The 22,065-nt window shown below is 44.6% G+C and overlaps 2 protein-coding genes across 4 annotated transcripts; both read right to left on the reverse strand.

The window, feature by feature from the left end:
- Nucleotides 1-863: 863 nt before the first annotated feature.
- LOC124680910 (dual specificity protein kinase splA-like) lies at nucleotides 864-7,665 on the reverse strand. Of its 3 annotated transcripts, none has more exons than XM_047215927.1 (12): nucleotides 7,000-7,665; nucleotides 6,246-6,867; nucleotides 5,620-5,660; nucleotides 5,469-5,537; nucleotides 4,996-5,096; nucleotides 3,256-3,334; nucleotides 2,687-2,785; nucleotides 2,500-2,568; nucleotides 2,323-2,372; nucleotides 2,134-2,215; nucleotides 1,551-1,645; nucleotides 864-1,465 (listed from the first exon to the last, which is right to left on the reverse strand). In XM_047215927.1, exons 1-12 carry the CDS (start codon nucleotides 7,408-7,410, stop codon nucleotides 1,327-1,329), a joined length of 1,857 nt encoding a protein of 618 aa, XP_047071883.1. In that variant the 5' UTR covers nucleotides 7,411-7,665; the 3' UTR covers nucleotides 864-1,326. The 3 variants fall into 3 exon arrangements, with proteins under 3 accessions (XP_047071883.1, XP_047071882.1, XP_047071884.1); XM_047215926.1 differs by having other exon boundaries at nucleotides 2,323-2,390; XM_047215928.1 differs by lacking the exon at nucleotides 2,500-2,568.
- Nucleotides 7,666-8,164: 499 nt separating this feature from the next.
- On the reverse strand, nucleotides 8,165-8,717 carry LOC124680911. The gene has a single exon (XM_047215929.1). The coding sequence runs from the start codon at nucleotides 8,489-8,491 to the stop codon at nucleotides 8,165-8,167; it is 327 nt and encodes a 108-aa protein (XP_047071885.1). The 5' UTR covers nucleotides 8,492-8,717.
- Nucleotides 8,718-22,065: the final 13,348 nt, after the last annotated feature.

Here is a 22,065-nt window from a genome sequence, read left to right on the forward strand (position 1 = left end):
TGTTCAGAAGATAAGGGGAATTGCGAAAGGAACTTGCCACGACACGTCCCTCTCCGTCCGCCCTGTAAACGCAACATAGTTCTTGCCTTCTTGGTGGGCATCGCGTGGAAGGACAAAACTCTCTTAATACTATACGATATAATTGCCGGAGAGGATTATTACAAGCATATAATCAGGCATCGAAAAAGGGCGTGGCGGAAATGTTACTTATCCGGCCGGTTGTGGCGTGGCCGGCGATGTTTAGCTCCTCGCCAAAGATCCTTTGTATGCTTGTACCTTAAGATAAGCACGATGCTACTTTTTCCCTCTGCAGAAACCATTGTTTATTGGCAGGAGCACAGATGATAGATCGGAGCTTTTTGAGTAGTGATCCGAAACATTCTGACGATGGCGACGCTTTTGCGAACCGGCCAAACTGCCAAAGGGGGACGCGCCTTGCTGGTTCCGATCTTCAGATTCGCCGGGCGCTTGCTTTTCCTGGAGTACTACTTTTGGGGTAGCAAGCAAAGAGCGCTGCTGTAACTTTTACTAGAAAAGCGCACGCAGCCGTATCATCTTGTGCTTGTGCGTCCATCTTCTTCGATCGCTCCGTTGTTTTGTGATGCTCCTGATTGCCCAAGCCCGAAAATAATCTTGGAACCATTTGTTTTCACTGCACTGAAATCAACTTCAGCACGGAGTACCTTGAATGGACAATTTTTTTTTTTTGAGGAATCCTTGAATGGACAATGACACTGCAATCATTCGTTTTTTTAAAATAATTCCATGCCTTTTCTTTTGAATCATTCGCGTGAAGAGGCACTAAATTCTATCTCGGCTGTCTGAGCCTCTGCTATGTACTTGATGACGCATTGAGTCTTAATAAAGTGCTTGCTTTACCCAAAAGAACAGGGATTCATACTTGCTGAGTACCACTAAATTCTATCTCGGCTGCCGTTCAGGCTGCTCTGAGCCTCTGTTATGTACTTGATGCTGCATTAAGTCTTAATAAAGTGCTTGCTTTACCCAAAAAAAAACAGGGATTCACGCTTCCTGAGAACTACTACTAGCATAGTACGTACAATCCATCATCACGAGTTAAGATCCTCGAACGGCCACCAGTCTCATCTCACCTCACCTACGGCTCTACCCTCCCTGCCTTGAAACAAACTGCATTCCAAAGCTTCAGCTTGCGATTTCAGAAGTCATGCACCACCTCTTTGTCTCCATGGTACTCTACACACTGCACAGCGTATTCCAGCTCGCCATCGTTCCTCCTCAGCTCGCGTCTGATGAACCGATTACCCTCAAAATGGTAGCTGCAATCATCACCGTCAGGACACAAAGCTAGCAATCTTCCCCGCTCATCTTTCCGGCACCTTTCCCACCAGTTTTCCTGTGTGTCTGAGCCTCCACGGCATACTGCTTTTGCAGCTCCTGGAGCCTCTCCAGGAGTTCCCGGAACGACGGGCGGCATTGCGGGTCACTGCTCACAGAAAGGATAACCTTTTAGCAGCGTTGTGAATCAGTTTTTTTTGAGGAAACTAGCAATGCGCAAAAATGTGACGTACCTGTCCCAACAACTCTCGATGATCGATGCCCACTCAGGGTCGGTGTCGCTCGGAATTTCCAGCCTTTGATCCATGAAACCCACAGCCCCGATAACCTGTCACATAAGGATCACAATGTAGAGATTTCCCATGTTCTAATGTGTTTGTGTACAAGATATTGAGCTTTCTTAAACTGTAATGGCAATGATTTTAGTGCTTGGTAAAGATTCACCATTCAACAATAAGCTAGTATTTTCCAAAGGAATCCTGGCCCTAATGGTTAAAAGGGAAAATGACACCCTTAGGCTTAGCCAGAGTACACACTCGGCAATTCTTTAACAGAAAAACCAACCCCTGACAAAAGCATCTGAATTCTAATTTTTTCAGGCAGACTGAAAGGAGAATGAAAGAAATAATGAAGCAAGGACACGTTAAGTTGTTATTATTCGCTGGTAGTATGTAAGGATTGTAATACAGATTGAGCTGGCAGTCTGGCACCCTTTATCAACCTGCTCTAGAAAAGAAAGTTGCCTCCGAATATTGATGAAAGAAAATCAGAATATTACCTACCTAACCGACATGCGTATACATAGCGAAAACGCACCTGCATTGGATTGAGAGTATTCCATGGTATCTTGTGAGTAGCAATCTCCCATAGGACCACTCCAAAGCTGTATACATCAGACCTATGGTTTAACAAAAAGGAAGGAATGAGTAACCAGCTGTAGGTATATTAGCAGGTGGCAAGAACATCGGTTATTAAATGTTATAAAAATGTTCATGTTGAGCTTACTTTTCGTTTGAAGGTTCACTGCGTAGAACCTCTGGAGCCATCCACTGTGGCTGGATATGGAAGCTAAGCTATCAGATGTTTAGTAAATAAATAGAGAATTGGTACAGGGTTAAAGTCTAAGACACCCTAGCTAGTCTGGAGAAACCATGTCAAAAGGTCAAGTTTGCTTGTACTTACTGTTCCTTTTCCACTTTTTGTTGTCAAAAATGTTTCGAGTTTGAGACGCGAAAGACCAAAGTCTGCAACCTAATTGAACCAAGTAGGGTTTAGCTTATGACGTGTTTGGAAGTCCTCAGCCAAACAAGTGTTTTACAGAAAGGAGAGCAGAAAACATAAAGTGTGAAACAGAAACTTTCGTAGTTACCTTTACAGTCCAGTTCTTATCAACCAACATGTTTGACGATTTTAAATCACGGTGCACAACAGTGGGGATGGAACTGTGAAGATAATTCATGCCCCTTGCCTGGAACAATATAATTATGTTTGTAAAAATCCATGTGGCAGTGAAAGCTTCCATGCGGCCAAGATATGTACTTGTCGAACAAAATACTAACATGAATCACTATTGGCATTTGATGACAGAATCCTCAGTTATGTCATAGTAAAATAATGTGACACTTTTATCAAAGGGATTTCTCCCAAGTTTCATAAAGGAGATGGAAGGTAAATGATATTATCTCTTTTCTTCTTATATCGTACCACAACTGAAGCTACAGATATGGCTTAATTTACATGAAATTTAACTCCGCTTCCACACAGTTGCCAAAAGAAATTAGAGAATAAATTATGTATCTGCAAAAAATGTCTCTTAAGATATGCAAGTGAAGAATGTTAATCTAGTTTTTCTGCTACAATATGTTCATTTCTCAAAAGCTTCACAGGATGCATTTGGCAAGACTTCCTGAACCTGCTGTGGAGAGAAAATACACTCACGATGTCTATAGCCATGTTAACTCTCCGTCTTGGATCCAGCTTGCCATTGTTCTTTTGAAGCAACCGAAACAAACTCCCTCTGCATTACGGGACTCAGTAAAGTGTTACACAGAGGAACTATAACAAATTGACCTCTTCAGAGATTCTACAGTAAATAATTACAGAAGAATATCAAAACTAAATTTTCAGTAGCCAGAATGATTCATAACCCAGGGAAAACAAAGAGCACTGCACCTAGTACAAAAGCAGTGCATGGTAAGTCAGCAATCGCTGGGAATTGGTTTTAGTATCAAATGAAAAGGACCGTCAGTACTAGCAGCCAAACTTTTTTTGTTAAGAGAAAAGTAAGTATAATATCCCAGTCGTTGGTTATACAAGTAACAGAACTCACACCTTGATCCATAAAAAGTGTTTTTACATAATGACTATCACAGGTAAGAGTTTCATGTGAACTTGCAGCATCAGTGCAACACAATGGAAAAAGACCGATGTGGTCAGCTCTAACTGGTCATCATGCATAAAATTTTCATCTACCACAAGTAACAAAAATTGGATTGTATTTTCTTTTCGAGAAAACTCAAAGGACCTTTGCGTTTCATTTCATTGAAAAGATAGAGTTTGGTTTACATCCTCCTAGGAGGTGGATTACATAGTTTAGTTCATACATCAGTGCACATCCCAAGTGGATGGCAGGACTGCTTGTAGCCCTTGGGCACCAGCTTTTGCCCAACAGTTGACCTCCTCTTTGATCTTTGACAGCAGGAATGGGATTGATGGCTGGGCGCCCAACACCTGGATTGTATATTCTTATACTTCCCATTGGCTATTCCAGTTACACGCAGAAGCACCTAACACCTCAGCTGACACCTTGTGTTTTTTTTTTCAAGTTCATTGGCGTGGAAAGACCAATACAAGTGGCATGTGTCTACGAGATATTTCTCTTATTTATCTATCTGTGAAGCCTTCTAAGCATGTTTCTCTGCAAAGTAAAGACCTACATACAAACTTCACGTGGATTACATAATCACAACTTGAAAAAAGGCCAAGAAGCTAAAACTCAATCAAGTTTTCTGCCCACTGGTTTATGACCAAAGTTTGGATGGTGGACTTCTCGAGAGAAACAATTCTGATATACGAGTCAAGTGACAAAAGAAAACTATGGGAGGCAACCATGTAGAGTTGAAGAAAAGTCAACAGAGACTATCTTTTCAACCCCAGCTCACTATCGAGCAGTGACCAATAAGAACCACACAGTTACTACTTACATTTCGAACCTGGGAATGGACTATTGACAACTCCTTGGTATGGATTCTGTTAGAATTGGCGTCGAATATGTGTATATGGCTACAAATGGACTTGCAATATATGGAGGGTTCGGTGTTGGATTCGAACACATGTAATTCAGGCCTGTTATGTAAAAATACCACGGGGTAGCAAAAATAGACAAGACAAAGTTGGTAGACTAGATGAGATGCTTCTAATGGCCCCACAAGGCCTTCGTCGATTGTACTATGTTGATTTAGTACACGGAGATTAGTGCCCGTGGTCATGCCCCGGGGATATAGACATTGATTCTCCCCATCTACTTTCTGCAATGGTATAATCACGTAAATTCTAACAAATACTCCTATTGTTTCTATGGGCCCAGGTAAAAAAACTGCATAGTCTTTGTCTTGCACCAAGTAACGGAAAAATAAAATAACAACCATATAAGAACCATGTGGGAGATTTATAGCTTACCGTGGGAGAAATTCGGTAACAATGCAAAGTCGCCGCTGTGATGCAACTGCACCCATGAAAAGTATTATATTGGGATGCCTCAGTTTCTTCATCAATGATACCTACAAAATTAATGGATACAAATATGGTCATGAGCACAATCTATGAAAAAGGAATCACAAGAACAGGATTGATAAAGCTATCAATGTATTGCTAATTGATATAGCCTTAAAAGACATCAAGAAGTGTAGATTTCTCAGCACTGCGATTTCTTCATATTTGCTCACATTGATTACAACAACATAGAATAACGAAAATAACAAATATGGGTTCAGCGAACGTCAGAGTCCAACTGCAATCTGGAATTAGTTTCTGTACTGGAGTATATCTGACTCAAATCATATATTAGATATAATGCAGTTCAATTGACATAATCCTCAATCTCATAAGCAGTCGAGGGTCAACAGAAATTGCATTTATGTTTAGATACCCACCTCTTGTCTGAAGGTATTTATCATTTCTTCTGAATATTCCTGCCCGGAGAACAATTTAACTGCCACATCCTACAAAGACAGAGATAAGTATTGAGAATTTATTGTTAAGACGTTAAGCTTCATACATAATCACGCAACTGAACATACATACCGAACCATACCACAAAGCATGATACACTGTTCCGCAAGAACCTGCATGAATCAAACACGAAAATAGCATAAATGAGTGGTCTCTGTTTTAGAGAGGCGGACAATGCCAAACTGCATAGTGCCTACACCAGCTTAAGAATAGACATTTTCTAACTATCGATATTTGAGTATCTACATAAACTTTTGGTAATGAACAAATACGGCCATAACCATACGCACAAAAATGCCATCACCGTTGTGACACGGAATTGACACTTGCGGCTTACGAGCTGACAATAGGCACTCCTGCCACCAGGACCATGTACAATCAGGAAAATAACTGAAATTGTTTTGACTACTGAAGATAAGAAGAAATAGAACTGATTTGGGTTAAGCCAAAAATGAGCAGATAAGCTATTATTCAAGAGACATGCAAAGTGAGGAATTACTGACAAAGAACTGATTTAGATTATCCTAAAGATAACAAGAGCATGGTAAGGTATTAGTGAGAACAAACTGCTTAAGCGGTTCTTAAAAGTACAAACTGTGGCTATGTCTATGCCAAAATCTTGTACAAGATGTTAACAAGAGATGTCAGTGTTTACATGTCCAGACAGATGGAGTGACTACAAAGGGAGAAGTAACTACCTTGACCTATTTGTTGTCCAATTACTAGGTCTTCCCAGAGAATCTCATAATCCAAGCAGTCTGCTTCGTAATCTAATCTCTCGATAGGACTGCCATTTGAACTCGTGCTGCTCATACTACTTGTACTATTATTGTTGAAAGTCCACCAGGAACCTGAGACCTCATATTTGCTTGTCTGCGCATATTCAGTATCTTGACACTCTGGAACTGTGATAGGCTCTGGAACTCTCTGATGAATCCGGTCATTTTCTTGCTTATCATGCAAAGGTGCTGAGGTCATGTTATTCTTTCCAGAACCGCCATCAGTTTCACGCCCTTTCCAAGGCCACGACATCCCCTTCTTGGACAGTAATCCCTCAGCCTTTGAACTAAACATTTTGTGAAACCCTACTTTTCCTTCTCCTGAATCATCACTAGTTTTGCTTGATTTCCCAGGAGATTTCTCTTCGGCAACAAACACACCAGGACGTACATCCCCATTTGGGGTACTTGCTTCACTTGATGTCAGTTCAGCCCTGACCTCATGTTCAGAATCATGGTCCTCCCAGCCGCTACCGTACTGTATGTTGCAATTCTGTCCTGTCCTTACCCTAGAACGAACTTTACTTGTAACCTTGGTGGCCTGTGTTGTTATTCAAAAATCAGGAAGATAATACACTGGGAAAGAAATTATGAATAAATATCAGAAAGAGAAACTTTCATTTAAACTGAACATTGTAATCCTTTCTTCTGTTTGCTCAGAAACGCGACTTACAAAAGTTGTTATCTTGGAGGTGATAGTAGATTGAAGAGGTTGCTGCGAGTCAAAAGAACCTCTGTTTTGCGAACCACTTTTAGGCCGGTTGTTAACATGAAAATTGGGCTTTGCTGAACTTTCAAAGGATTGCCCTGTGGCTGAAGGACTAAATACCTCTTGTAATGTCCGTACATCAAGAGAGAGACATATAAGGCCAATCAAGCTACCATCGTCATCATATAAAGGTGTGTTGTTGACAACAATAAAGAACCTCTCTCCTGACTTGTTTTTAACAGGAAACTTTCCTCTAAAACACTTGCCCATAAATATGTTCTGGATAACGATATTTGCTGCATCAAAGTCAGTAGGATGAACAATCAATTCAACGGCATCTTGGCCGATCGCTTCTGATGCAGAATAGCCAAACATATGCTCGGCATACCGGTTCCTAGTTTACAGTCAAAGGTAAGAGTTTGGTAAAAAGAAGTGTCCATAGGATCAAACAGAGTCAGGTGTGTGAAGAAAGAAATGCAAATTACATAGAGAATCTGGCATGCCTCTTGAGCCAAGTTCACCAGTTGAGAGCATGGGATCTGCACTAATTACGTGCATCAAAATATGCTATGTATTTGAGTAATCTTTGCTCATTTTTTCAGAGTCAAGTTTGCTTACCAAAACTAGAATAAAATATATTCTTGAATAATAGGTGCAATCACGCAAAATAATTACTCCAGTGTCTTATACAAGAACCATGTTCAGATTTTATCACTATATCTTGAACTAACCAGACCTACCTAAGTTACCCTAAGTTGACAATAAGCTGGTTACCCTAAGTTGTCATCCATTAGCCTGAATTCAGCAACTGTTTTCCTCCCAACAAACCCAATAGTTTCCTCTGACACATAAAACCGATGCACACGGGACCAGTCCAATACGAAACCTACGGGAAAAGCCATCACGCTCCTCGAACAGCATGTGGGACTCGATCGTCCAACAAGACTAAGTTTAGAGCTAACGTTTTGGTGTCCAGCAAGACAATAGTAGGAAAGATCACGCAACTAAGTATCCAAAGCCACCACATCTTACACTTGAAACAGATGTGCATAACACAAGTTCAGCATTTCATCAAACACCTGGTGAACAATGACCATACACGACTGGACCAAGATATGCGCAAGGAAGCTCACCAGTAGAGGAGCTTCCCGTCAGGCGCGATGATGTGCACGGCCTGGCCCAGCGACTGCAGTATCCAGTGGCAGTGCCTGTCGGACAGCCTGGCGGCGCGGTGCAGCAGCCGCGACGAAAAAGACGGGTGCGGGAACGCGGCGATGGCACGCCGCGACGACGAGGGCGGGAACGCGGGGGGCGGGCAGCGGCGGCGGCGTGCCGTCGGGCGTGCGCACCCGCGGCGCTCCGCCTCCGGCGGCGCGAGCCTGCCTATCTCCCGCTCGAGCTCCGCCTGCCCCTCCTCCAGCGCCCGTAGCTTCTTCAGGAGCTCCTCGGCTTCCATCGCCGGCGGAGGTTCCACCGTTACGCAGTTGTGTTTCTTGGGTGAGCAACGGAACAGGCCGCGGGAAAAAGATCCTCGCTGAGGCCAACAACGATTTCGCTCATGCGTGACATCAGATGGAGACGGATGGTGAGCTGTGCTCTGCCCATCCCTCACTGTCTGCTTGCTCCACTAGCTGCCTCCTCCATGGAAAGTTGGAAGCTCAAACTGAATTCTCCTCTTCTCATCGCCTCCTTCACGTGAACAGATCAAGTTGTGCGCTTGATCCCACTTCCCAATGAAATGTCCTTTTGTTCTTACTCAAACTCAGCCGGGTCAACTCAGATAATGGGGCTAATTCAGACCATGCCTAACACCATGATTGAATTTTTTTAAGTGTAAATTCCCTTTTGATCGGACAAGGCATTTCTGAATCCGGGTGTGATGCTTTTGGTTGCATAAACAAATCTGAATTTTTTTGTACAATGAATATGAGCAAGCGTTCTAATTGCGCACTAAAAATCTTCTAAAAAGACATGCCTAGTGGTCTGTGCAAAAAAGATAAAGGAAACTGCTGGGCGTCCCCCGGGGATCTGATTTCCCAGCCCCCGGGTCGCCAGCCGTTGGATGGAACAACCTCCACCGTACGATCTGGTCGGAATTAAGACATCGTCCCGCTTTTGCTGCCGGGCAGCAAAAACTTGCGAATTGCAGCAAAACAACTAAAATCAGCTTCCCCGTCGCCAACCTCTCCTCTCGGGCGCCAAGCTCTCCGGCACTGGCGACGGCCGCGCGGCAACCGCCGGAGACAAGCCCCTGCAGCAACCTCCGCCGCGTGATCCATGGCGCATCTGCTCCGATCCGTGCTGTACCCTCCTCCAGGCCATAAGAACCACCTAGTCCCACCGCCAATTGTTGCTTCAAGCTCTGGATCTAACCGGGGTCCTCGCCGGCGAGCTGCGGCGGATACGGCGAACGCCGGAGCGAGGAGAGCCGTTGCAGCAACCCATCCATGGAAGATTCAACAACCCTCCGGTGTTTTTCAACCGGAACCCCGAAGATGACCAACCAGCTGCATCGGTGAGTTCTTCTCTCCGAATCTCCACGAGTTCTCGCTGCTGCAGTTTGCTTCTATGCTGCAAAAAAACTTGTAGACCTAGTAACCGTGTAGCCACGTGCTGAAAATTGCTACACGTGATGGAATTGGCCTTTGTATTAAGAAATATTTGTGCTTCATGCAGCAATGATGCTGCATATAAAATTATTGCTACAAATATAGTGCTGCACATATTCTTCATCATATATAGTTGGTCATTTATGCTTCTCAAAAAAAAGCTCAACAGTAAAATAAAGTGCTGCAGAGGTAGTCTGGATTTTGGACTGCATATTGCTACAGAAAAAGTTGCTTCTAGCTACAAGACTATAACAACAATTCATGTTATGTCGACAGGGGTTTGTTGCCGACAGCATCCTTCAAGGTTTTGACCTCAACAAGCCAGCGCAAACAGAAGGTTATGATGGTGCTGATCAAGATGGGAATGATGCAGCAAAATTTGTTCCTGGACCAAATAGTACAGCAAGTGCAGGTGCTTCCAATGTTGCTCGAAGAAGATGGTGAAGAAATTTGTTCACAGCCTGTGGTTCCATTTGTTGGGATGATGTTCGATGACCTTGAAGTAGCAAAACAAGTATACAATGACTATGCGTGGAAGCTTGGTTTCGGCACACGCATTGGAAACACCAAGTATAGCACAGCACGAGGAGTGCCAAAGGACACAATTCTGAGCAGAGTGTTTGAGTGTGTGCATACTGGTAAACCAGCAGCTGAATGTAAGAATGTTGTTGCGAGAAGCAAAGAAGCTGCTGCAAAAGTAAAAGAAGCTTCTGTCGATATGAGCAACATTGGTGAGCAAAAGTCAAGAAGCAAACAAGCTGGTTCCGAGATGGACGTGAACGAATCAAAGCAGCGTAATATTTTGCTTCGATGTGACCTGTAAAGCACATATGGTTGTTGGGAAGCGGAATGGCCATTGGTCCGTCACTTGTTTTTAAAGAAGATCACACCCACCCAATGGTGAAGCTAGCGGGGAGGCGACGCTACTACGGATCACATAGGAAAGTCCCAGAAGAAGATTTCCAATTCCTACAGACGCTACATAATCAAAACATTACAACCGCTCAGATAATGGGTTGTCTAGGAAGTGTGCATGGTGGCGACCCAAGGACGCTAGGCTACGTGAAGAGAGATGTGTCTAACATAAGGACAATGCTGCGAGAGGAAGTATCACGGCGTGATATGAGCATGGTGATTGAGTACTTTGAACGCAGGAAAGCAGAAAGTCCAAATTTCTTTTATGACACACAAGTTGATTCAAACAATGCTGTCAGAGGATTATTCTGGGTGGATGGAAGGACCAGAGCACTATACCCCAAGTACAAGGACTGTGTTTTCTTCGACACAACCTTTTGCACCAACAAGTATAATCTTCCTTTTGCTCCAATTGTGGGAATAAATAACCACACACATACGATTGTTCTAGGTTGTGCTTTGCTACCGGATGAAACAACGAAACATTTAAGTGGGTATTTGAAAGGTGGATGCTCGCAATGAATCAGATGCACCCAGATCATATAATGACAGACCAGGACCAGGCTATGGCTACTGCAATTGACAAGGTATTTCCAAAATCAGTACACAGATGCTGCTTCTACCATGTGCTGCACCTAGCAAGGAAAAAACTTGGTCCAAATTTGGGAGAAGGCCATCCATTTGCAGATGCATTTTACTCATGCATATATGGAACTGATACTATTGAGGAGTTTGAATTCTGCTGGCAGCATATGCTTGCGAAGCTTCGACATGGCGAGAGAACAACCACCTCAATAATATGTGGAAGAGCAGAAAGACATGGGCACCGGTTTACTTCAGGAAAAGTTTTTTCCCATTCACAAGCACAAGCTGGAAGATCGGAAGGCCTTAACTCATACTTCAAGACATTGGTTCGCCCTAGTGACTCCGTGTGGAATTTCGTGCAGCGAGTATGAGTTGTGCCGGAATTTGATGTTGGATCGTGAAGACAATGCGGGCTTCACAATGGAGACGACGACGACAAAGCTTTGGGGCAGGTGAGACTCTTCCATGCTACACAACACTTATACATTGTCCCCTAATGAATATGTAGCATTGTTTTATTATTACTGGAGCATTTACTAATTACATTTGTGACAAAAACAAAATGCAGTTACAACATTGAAGAACAGGCATTGAAATTTTACACAAGGGAAGTCTTCGACAGGTTCCAAAAAATGGTTCAGAGTTCAACAAGATTTTACCCTATCCATGTAGAGGCGAAGGCTTATGTTTTGATCTTGTTCCAAATCAAGACCTTGATGTGAAAACTTATCGGGTTGCGATTAACCCCGAAGAAGGATTGTACACATGTGGATGCAACATGTTTGAGATGTGTGGTTTAATATGCCCACATATCATTAGGGTGATGGTGCACCTCAATGTGCAGCAAATACCAGGAAGATACATGCTTGAAAGGTGGTCTGCAGCAGCAACAACACATGCCCCTGAACCTGGGACAAATACAATCAGATTTGGTGTCCCGACAAGTAACACACTCAAGTACAACTCACTGTGCAGAAAGATGAACCAGTTGGCATCTGACGCATGCTTCGATGATGATACATATGTTGCTGTATCCCGCATTGTTGACGAAGCAAGCAAAGTTGTTGCTACAATGCTGAAAGCAAAAGGTCAAGTGCAGCAAGAAGGAGAAGGTTATCAGCATAGACAGAGTGAGGACCAGAGACAGCAAAAACCTGAAGCTCCACAGCAACAAACAACAACAGTAGATGGTACTGCAAGTCACCAGGTGAAGAATCCTCCACGTACGAAGCCAAAAGGTCGCCCAAAGATAACGAAAAGCGGAGGAAGACATTGGTCGAGCTGCGGGATGAGGCAAATGAGAAGAGAAGGAAGAAGCAAAGTGAACCTAAAACACCAAAAGAGCCAAAACCAAAGAGGAAGTACAGGAAGAAGAAGTGCCCATTCTGTGGTGATGAAGATCACATATCTGTAAAGGACTGCAAGTACATGAAAATTGCTTTGGCTAGAGAAGATGCAATGCAAGCGGGAGCAGATTTGACGTTATAGATTGCTTCAACGAGGAATTATACATTTAATTCTGAAAAATGTTGAGATATGTTACGGATGCTTACAATTATAGTATACAAAGTTACAAATGTTGATAAAATGTTACGGATGCTACATTGTTGATTTTCTACCCAGGCTGTCTTATATTTATTTTGTAACCTGGATAGTGTAAAATGATACTTGGACAAAAATTGCAGCAACAAACAGATGCGGATGCGAGCACTTTTAGCTTGTGAAAACAACATAATAGATATGAGTTTGCAGCAACAAATTAATTCCAGTCAGGAACATACTATATTTGTCATACTGGGGACACAAAAGGGATCATTTGAATTGACAACTTCTTGATGGTTCAAGCATTGAAGCATTTTATTGTATCATTGTGTTTGCATCATAGTAGAAAATGGAAAAGCTCAACCTAATTGCTTGCAGCATGCATGTTGAAAAATAAAAGGTTAGGTAACATTTGGTTTGAAGCAAAACTTGTTTATTACATTGTCAGGGAGATAAACTCTTTGTGTGAAGCAACACTTAAAAATGACGGAAGTGCATGTACCACAGGTAAATTGACAGCAAAAATATATGAGCATGGTAGCAAAGTGGGTTATGTATTTACAGCAAACAAAATCAACTTATGTAGCAAGTAAAAAGAGAATGATACTGGAAAAGACCATAAAACATGAGAATACTTGTCATACTTAAACTCAAAACATCATCCATATTCCAGAGCCAACATTAAACTTATATCTGGTAGATTGTACTGAGAAAACATAAAAAAGAACTGATCATTCAACTAACAGGTCCAACATATAGAACCATCACCAGAAGCCTAGTTCTACTCCATGTTCCAGTACATGGTTACAGTTACAAAAGGCAGCAACACCATGTGTTTTGAACAAAAAGCTAAACTATCCCTGCTGCAAATCCTCGTTCATTATCACGTCGACATCATCACTCTGGTTATCCCTGTTGTCGATTAGGCTTGCTGCGAGCAACCTTCGAAAATCTGGAACTACATCATTCTCGAAATTTGGCATGACTTTCCCATTGAAGTGCTCCATGTAAAGAATGCTGTAGAATCCACAGTCATATCTGCATCAACCAAAAAAAATGGTGAAAAACAAAGTAAAAAGAGGAAAGAAGCAGAGAAACATTATGACTGTATCATTTAATTGTCAGAAAACAGTGAAGCAAACTTACAAAGTGTCTTGCTGTGGATGGTCGAGTGTGGTTTCCTTGAATTTCCCAAAGTCAACCCATGAAACTTTGGACTCGTTTGCAGTCCGGACGAAGTTGGAGAACTTTGGAAAAAACAAACAGCATGGGATAGTAAGGACAAAAATAGTTGAAGCAAAACATTAAGAAAAAAAGGTGGAAATTGCTACCAAGTTGTTTGCTGCTTTTGCTAAGCTGCTCACACCATTCTCTGGCATCATTGAATCAAAAATGTGAAATTGCTTGCACAGCAAGTTGATGCAGCATACAATCCAGTGATCGGCTTGTACAATGGGCAGGTAAAGCTACATACAAACAGAGAGATAATTTAAGAATGAAGAAGTTATACATGCATGAGAAACCTTGAAATTGCTCACAGAAACAAGAACACACACGAAAAACTCACCATGTCATCTTTCAGAATTTTGAATTTGCTACATGCAATTTTGAACTCTTTCATGACAGAGGCAGGGTCAAAAGTAGAGGTTTCTACAGCAAGCTTTTCCTGTATGTTTGGAAAACAATAAAAGATGATGAAACAAGTGATAACATTGGACAAGCTTGGAAGAGAAAAATGCAATAAATTACTCACCGCAAAGTACGGAGAGAAAGCATATCTCTTGTGATTTCGGGGATTCTTCTCAGCACTTGCTTTTGCTGCATGATTGAACTTCTCTGTCCAAAGTGCCATCACTACGTTGCTCAGATATTGGCGTGGACGAAGAGCTCCAATGAAGGACTTGTACGAGCAAAAGAATCGACCAATCTTCAGAAACTCTTTGCTGCAAGCAATGGAAAACCAACAAACACTTTTATTTCCAAAAGAATGAAGGAAAAAGGGTAAGATGAAACACAAAACCCATGCAGCAAAAAATAAACAAAAATGACACGGAGGACTCACGCCGCTTCATTCTTCTTCTTCCTCTTGAATTTCCGTCCATGTGAAACATATTTGTCGTACTTACGCACAACATCTTGAGAGACCTTAATCTTCTTCAGCTTCGGAGGTGAGAGTTCACCCTTGGCAGCCCTCTTGTACCTAGTTTTCTTTTCAACAGTTTTAGCACCAGTACTAGCATCTTTGGTGACAACATCTGCAGCAACATCTGAAGCAGAAAAACACAGACAAAAACCATTTTATGCTGTGAATTGCAAGTGAGTACTAAGATAAAACATTTAAGCAAAAAGAAGGAATGTAGCAACAATTATTATGTAAAGTAGCCAAAACAGTATACATAATGTAGCAACAAAAAAATGAAAATGCAGCAAATGAACATTTTAAGCTCAAGGAATACCAGAAGGAGAAGGGCTTCTTTCAGCCACAAGAACAGTTGAGCCCACATTTAAAGGAATACCAGCAATCAGACTAAGTTTGCCATCGGCAGCAAAAAGTTTAGCTCTCTTAATAACTGAAACATCTGCACCTAATAAAACTTTCAAAACTTAGTAAACATGAACAATGAAAGATGAAAAAAACTTGCTTAGGCAAAAATGACCTGTGTTTGTAGGATGTTGCGGTGACACGTTCTCGCCCAAGTGATCTTCAGCATCCCTGGATGGTATGGGTGGTGTTGTAGCCTCCATAACTTTAGGCTGCTCAGAAGCTAGTAAAAAATAAAAAAAGAACAGATAGTTAGACGATCAAAAAACTACAATTACAACACATAAAATAAAGCAAATGTGTCGTCAAGCTTACATGTGTCGTCAAGCTTCACTACAGAAGGAACATCAGCAGGCGGAGTAATTTCTTCTGCAGGAATAGTGATTTGATCTTCAGACACAACAACTCCATCTGGATCCTGAGAGAATAGCTCCATTGATGGAGGGTCAGGGGCTCTATTCCAAGCTTCTACAGATATACCCTCCGGTATACGAGCAAATGGTGAGTTTGTAGGTGACATCACGGGGCTGTCAACGAAACCTGTTCACCGACAACATCTCCACCGAGTAGAAGAATCCAACGGAACGGCAGATTGCGGCATATCCACGACGAGTGTGCGTGAGTCCATGACAGCAGCCCTTGCTTCGACAACAAACTCGTCGTTGTCTGTTTCTTCAGAATCAGCTGCCGGGATTTCTTCATCATCATGATTGGAAGTACCTTCATCATCATGTCTGTCAGCACCGTCCACATTTTCATCTTCAACTCCACCTACGTTTGGGAAATGCACACTAGGACCATCACCTTCTTTCTTTGCTGTATCTATGTCAATAAGCAAAGCTGCCATGCGCTGCGAATGCATTTGCTTCAAACCAACACCAAAATTCTTGAGAGTGGTGTCAAGATCACGACCATAAATAGACCTGTGTTTCTCATACAGATGCTTGTAAGCAGTTGGAACCTGTCGACAGATACATAGCACATACATCAGGAAGAAAAAATGGAGGTGATACAGCTAATAAAATACTAATGAAGCAGTATAAAAGAGCAATTGTTGCATTCATTATAAAAACTGGGGATTTTGAGATGAAAACATGGTAGCACATACCATTAACTGTAGTAGCAACATTGTTAAAATAAAGTAGCAAAAAATATATAACATGTTAGCAAAAAGTATTGGTTTGCTACATAAATGCTAATGAAGCTGGAGGTTTTCAGATGATACCATGGTAGCACATAACAGTAACTATAGTAGCAACATTGTTAAATGTAAAGTAGCAAGACAATATAAAAAATGCAGCAATTACATGAAAAATAATAGAGGAAAAAGGCTGAAAACAATGTACTATACCTCAAGATCCTGACTAGTAGGAAACACAAGCCATTCATTGAGCGAGGCAGATGGGTTCACTTCGGATTCTTCAACGAGGCTGCTCGACGGGCTCCTCAACATGATGACGGTTGGGAAAAGCAGCAACTCCATAAGGAGTGTTTGACAGTTCAAGAAACTACACAACAAAAAAGAGAAGAAAATAAGGATCTTATAGAAAAAACTACAAAAAAACCAAGCGGTGCTATGAGTAACTCACCGGACGCCTTCCAAAAACAGTCTTATTATTCAGGATCTTCCTATCAGCATCATTTTGGACAACAAACTTGAAATCACTACTGGTCACAAAACATACTCTAGGAATTGAGTAGTTAATGACATGTTGGTTTGGTGGAAAATCAAGGTGATCCATGTAGACAACCTGTCAAAGAAAGGATGGAAGCATAAACAAATTCAGTTACAGTAGCGAAGATTAAAACATGAAAAATAGCAAAAAAGCAAAAAACAAAACAGAGCATGGGGTAAGTTCAACAACGTACAGCTAGAAGGGCGAACGGTCCAGTGATCCAAAACTCATTTTTCCTAGCATTTCCTGGTACCACTACCTCTGCTGTCTTGCTATTGATTTTTGTAACCTCCTGCATTGCTAACTCAAGCAAGTGTTCATCCCATGCAAACTCGTGAGTCCTCCGAGGGTCCAACATACAGTCCAAATAGTCAAGGCTAATCAGATTTGCGCTACCGGGGGCAATAACCGTAGCCAAACATATAAGATCCCATGTTCGATAATGGTGAGGTCATCCGTAACATCACAAGCCTTGAGCAATTTAACGGCATGCTGGATGAAAGGCCTTGATTGTCCTTCTTCTATGTATATCTGCCGCAGCTGAGGATGCTCACCTTTCTTCTGAACAACAAGTCTGTCGCCGCATCGAATTCCAAAAACTTTCCTCACCATATCTTTTGTGAAAACTATCCTCTTCTTGTGGAACTTGAACTCCCGCAAACCAGGGCTAGTATGAGAGGCAACAAAGTCTATTAGAGCATTAGGAATGTTGAATGGAGATACATTCAACAATGCTCTAAATGCACTCTGCTCTTCAATAATACGTCTCTTCGGATCATCGAGCTCTGCAGCAAGAGCATGCAGACGCTTTGCAGCAAAACGATCCTTGGAAACCCAATGACCAATCCCATCTTCCTGTTAAAAATGAAGAACACAAAAAAAATCAAAAGAAAAACATTTAAAATGATAACGCAGCAATTCATGTACATAATGTACATAGATGGGTAAACAAAACTTATAAACACAATGGCCTATGTAGCAAACTAAATAAAAGCAAAAGACACAAATGAAGCACAAGCATACAAAGAATGTATCACCAGCGTAGCAATTATCACGAGAGAATGTAGCAATCATGAACATTTGCATGCAAGCTGGATAGCAATTATCACGAGAGAATGTAGCAAAAATATAAAAGGATTTGCAATATAATTAGAATATAGCTAATTTTATGAACCTATGCAGCAATAGCAAGCACACAGGATAGCAAAATAGAAACGTATATCACCCCTAGAAATACACAGGGGTAGCTCGCAGGGTACAAAATCAACATGACAAACGCCTACAAATCCTAGTACAAAATCCACACGAGAACGAGCTCGAACTTACAGCCCTAGAAATACACAGGGGTAGCTCGCAGGGTACAAAATCAACATGACAAACGCCTACAAATCCTAGTATAAAATCCACACGAGAACGAGCTCGAACTTACAGCCATGATTGCACAGGCAGAAATTCCTCGGAACGACTCGAATCGAATGCCGGCGAAGATTCCCTTGAAGAACACCTAGAAAATGAAGGGGAAAAGTGAGGATTCAACGGGTACGAAACAATTACTTGGACGAAAATGAAGGCAGCGTGTTTTAATCGCGGGGGAGCAACACTTGGAGGCACACATCAAAGCAAATCATCGGCGGTGCGCGGATTTGCAACGCCACCGCGGAGTTCTAGCCAGCGGAAAAAATCCTAGGGTTGGGGGAAGAGCAGCGAGAGGAGGAAGTCCTAGACGAGGAAGAGGTAGCCAACTCACCGGAGGAAGCGGAGGAGCGCGTCGTCTTCTCCGGTGGCAGGAACCGTCGGCGGCGCGCGGATTCGCTCCGCCGTCGCCAACCTCTCCACCACGAAACCCACGAGCCCCCACGCCGTCTCGACCAGGTGGTGGGTGGGATGCAGCAAATGCGGGATAGGAGTAACGCCCTGTCCGCGAGTGGGTGACGTGGCGCAATATCAGCCCGACGATGGAAGTCCATCGGACGACGCTCCATCAGGAGGTTGCGACGCGAGCGTCCCCCGGGGGAATAGAATCATTTTCCAAAGATAAATTGGAGTGAGGTAAGAAACAAATCTAGATGTTCCAATCAGCACCGCATTTTATCTATTTTTTTGCATAGATAACTACATGTCTTTTCTCGGAGATTTTTTGTACGCAGCTAGGGCAGTTTCATGTTCACGGTCCAAAATTTTCAGTTACGAGCTCTAGCATCGTGGTGAATCGCGCGCCATGCCACCTCTACCTCCGCCTTCGCCGCCTCCCTGTCCAGCTGCTCGGCTTCAAGGGCGTCGGCGGCGAGCTGCTCCTCATCGAACGCCTCCATCGTGCGGAGCTCGTCGAGGTCTAGATCATCCGGGTAGACTTCGCAACACATCTGAACAAAGCGAGCCCAAGTGCCGTTGTACTCGACCATGGATGGATGATAGGGTTTTGGTTGAGGTGTGCTTGTCACGCCCACCGGCGTCCACCATATATAGCCACGGCGGGGTGGGAAACAGTGTTCGATCGAGCGCCCCGCGCGCGTGAAATACCCCAATCTATTGGCCACACACCATCGTCACGCGGGAACCGGTAATCGCCGCCAGCAGGCCTCGACGGGACGTTAAACAACCATTACCGACCTTAACGGTGTTAGTGTTTAAAAAATGCGTCCGCACCGCTGGGATACCCGACGCAAATGGTCATCCCGAACCATATGACGTCCGCGGGCCGACGCAAACGGACGCAGATGGTTAATTTAGGCGTCCGAAATGCGTTGACACGTTGGAGATACCCTTATATAATATATTTACTTCAACATGGACAACCTAATAAACCTATTTGCTCGGGGACATTGACTTTGAGCATCTCCAGCCGCGTCCCCAAAGCGCCCCTTAAAGGGATTTGGGGCGTGCCGGGCCAAAAAACATTCCCAGCCGCGTACCCCAAAGCTTTTTTTTGTCCGGCGCGGCCCAATACGGTGCTCGGCGCCCCGAGCCTGTCCCCGCTACACAATGGACGCTTCGGGCACGCTGAACACAATGAAAAGCGAGGCGAGGAGACGCGGGCCCGACGCGTTAGCAGGTCGGGAGCCTAAAACCTCGTCGCCTACCTTTGGTCAAGCGACGTTAATGGCGTCCCTGATTTCCCAGGAGGCGCAGGGATGCGTCTCGTTGTGCATGGTCGTGTGGCCGTCCGCGCCGGCGTTTATTGCGTCCAACGACCCGCTGCCGCTTCGCCTGCCGCCACTGTACATTAAGAGCGCCCCTGCTTCCTTCCCCATCCCAATCTCTCGCTGCTCCAACCTCTCGCCAATCCTAAATCTCCTCTCCCCAGCCAATGTCGTCGTCCTCCCGTAAGATTGTCGCGGCGAACGGCTTCGGCTGCGGCAGCCTCACCATGGTGGAGGCGTGGGTGCTGTACCGTGCGGGATATCCCGTCCTGCCGAACATGCACCTGCCAAGCAACGATGGGTGGAGGATGGCCGTCAACAGCATAGGCGTCCCGCCTCCACCGTCGCCGGGCACAGAGCGCTGGAGGGACGCGATCAGTGCCCGCCGCTCCCGCCTCACCGCCGAGGAGCGGGCGGATCCAAGCTGGGCGGCCACCGGCAACGACGCCTGGTTGGTCGCCTACTTCTAGGCGCAGCACGACATCGAGATGAACAGCACCGCTGGCCTCATCGGCCGACGGAACAGCTGGAACAAGGATGCGCGCGTCCTCTTCTGGGGCGTTCCGGGGCGTACCCTGGAGAACGTCATCAGCGCCATCCACAACGGCGCTCAAGGTTGGAGACGCCGTCCTCGTAGCCACCGTCTCCTGCAGCGCGCTGGCAGCCGAGGAGGACGTACTCTTCCTCCTCTAACTCTTCCTCGTCAGGGCCAGCGAGATCGACGCCGTCCTCGTCGCACCGCGCCCTACACCGTCCCCAAGCGCGAGGTGAAGGAGGAGCCGGAGTTTGCGACACCGCTCGTCAATCCGAGGCGCGGCGACAGCGGCAGCCGGCATCAGCAAAGGCACGGCGGTGGCACCCTCCTCATCCCGAAGCCGGAGGTGAAGGAGGAGGAGAAGGACGACGAGACAGCCGGAAAGCGGTGCTGTTGGCGGAGTACGAGCGGCAGCATCGACTCATCGCGAGCAGCGACGACCCTGAGGACTGCCCAGGGCTACACGCGACGTTCGCGGCATCGCTGAACGACGAGGCAGCAGGGAAGGCGGTGCTGCTGGCGGAGTACGAGCGGTAGCAGCGACTCATCGCGAGCAGCGATGACCCCGAGGACTGCCCAGGGCTGCACGCGGCATTCGCGGCGTCGCTGAACGACAAGGACGCCTGGATGGGTGACGTCAACAGGGCGATCACCATGTCCATCCGCGACACCGACAAGCCGCTCGTGGACCTCACCAACGACGACGAGGATGGGCCGAGCGGCCTGGTGAAGGACGAGCCCGACGAGCGCGTCAAGCAGGAGATCGTCACCGACGACATGTACAACTTCCACCAGTACTACGACGCCTCTGGCCGCCGCAAGTACTTCTAGATTATGGTTTAGTTTAAATTTAATCGAATTTCATTCGAATCTATGTAATATATAGCAAGTTTGAATAAATTCGCTCGAGTTTTAAGTTTCTGAAATTTTGTTTGCAGGACGCGGCTGAGGAGCGACGTCCCTCAAACGCGACACGAACAAAATATGTCCCATAAACGCTCGATCCGACGCTGTTTGCGGATGCTTTGGGGACACGACTGAAGACGCTCTTAGCCGTCGCACCAGGTCGCGGCAACGACCACGAGACATTAGAGATTCGAATTCAGCACGAATACCCAGCGAATCACCATTATACTAACGCAAAATGAAATTCAAATTCAAACTGTTGCCCCCGCCCGCTCCGCTCGCTCGCACGAGTTCCTCGTCCTCTTCCTCTCCCTCGGCCACGGCGTCATCGAGCTATAAGATCAAGATCAACCCACGTTTTTCTCTATCTGTTGTAACCTTCCTTTTATCTAGCTCTGCCGTTGTTGGCCCCTATATATTAACACGTAACCGATGGAAGTTTCCATCGTTCCCACAATACGATCATACCTCGTCCTCTTCCTCTCCCTCGGTCACGGCGTCATCGAGCCGAGCGAGCCCTCTCTTCCTCTCCAGTCGCCTCCGAGGAGTTTCGCCCGTTGGCGCGGCTGTCGTCATCCGC

This window comes from Lolium rigidum, unplaced genomic scaffold (genome assembly GCF_022539505.1).
Source record: "Lolium rigidum isolate FL_2022 unplaced genomic scaffold, APGP_CSIRO_Lrig_0.1 contig_30536_1, whole genome shotgun sequence".
NCBI lineage: Eukaryota > Viridiplantae > Streptophyta > Magnoliopsida > Poales > Poaceae > Lolium > Lolium rigidum.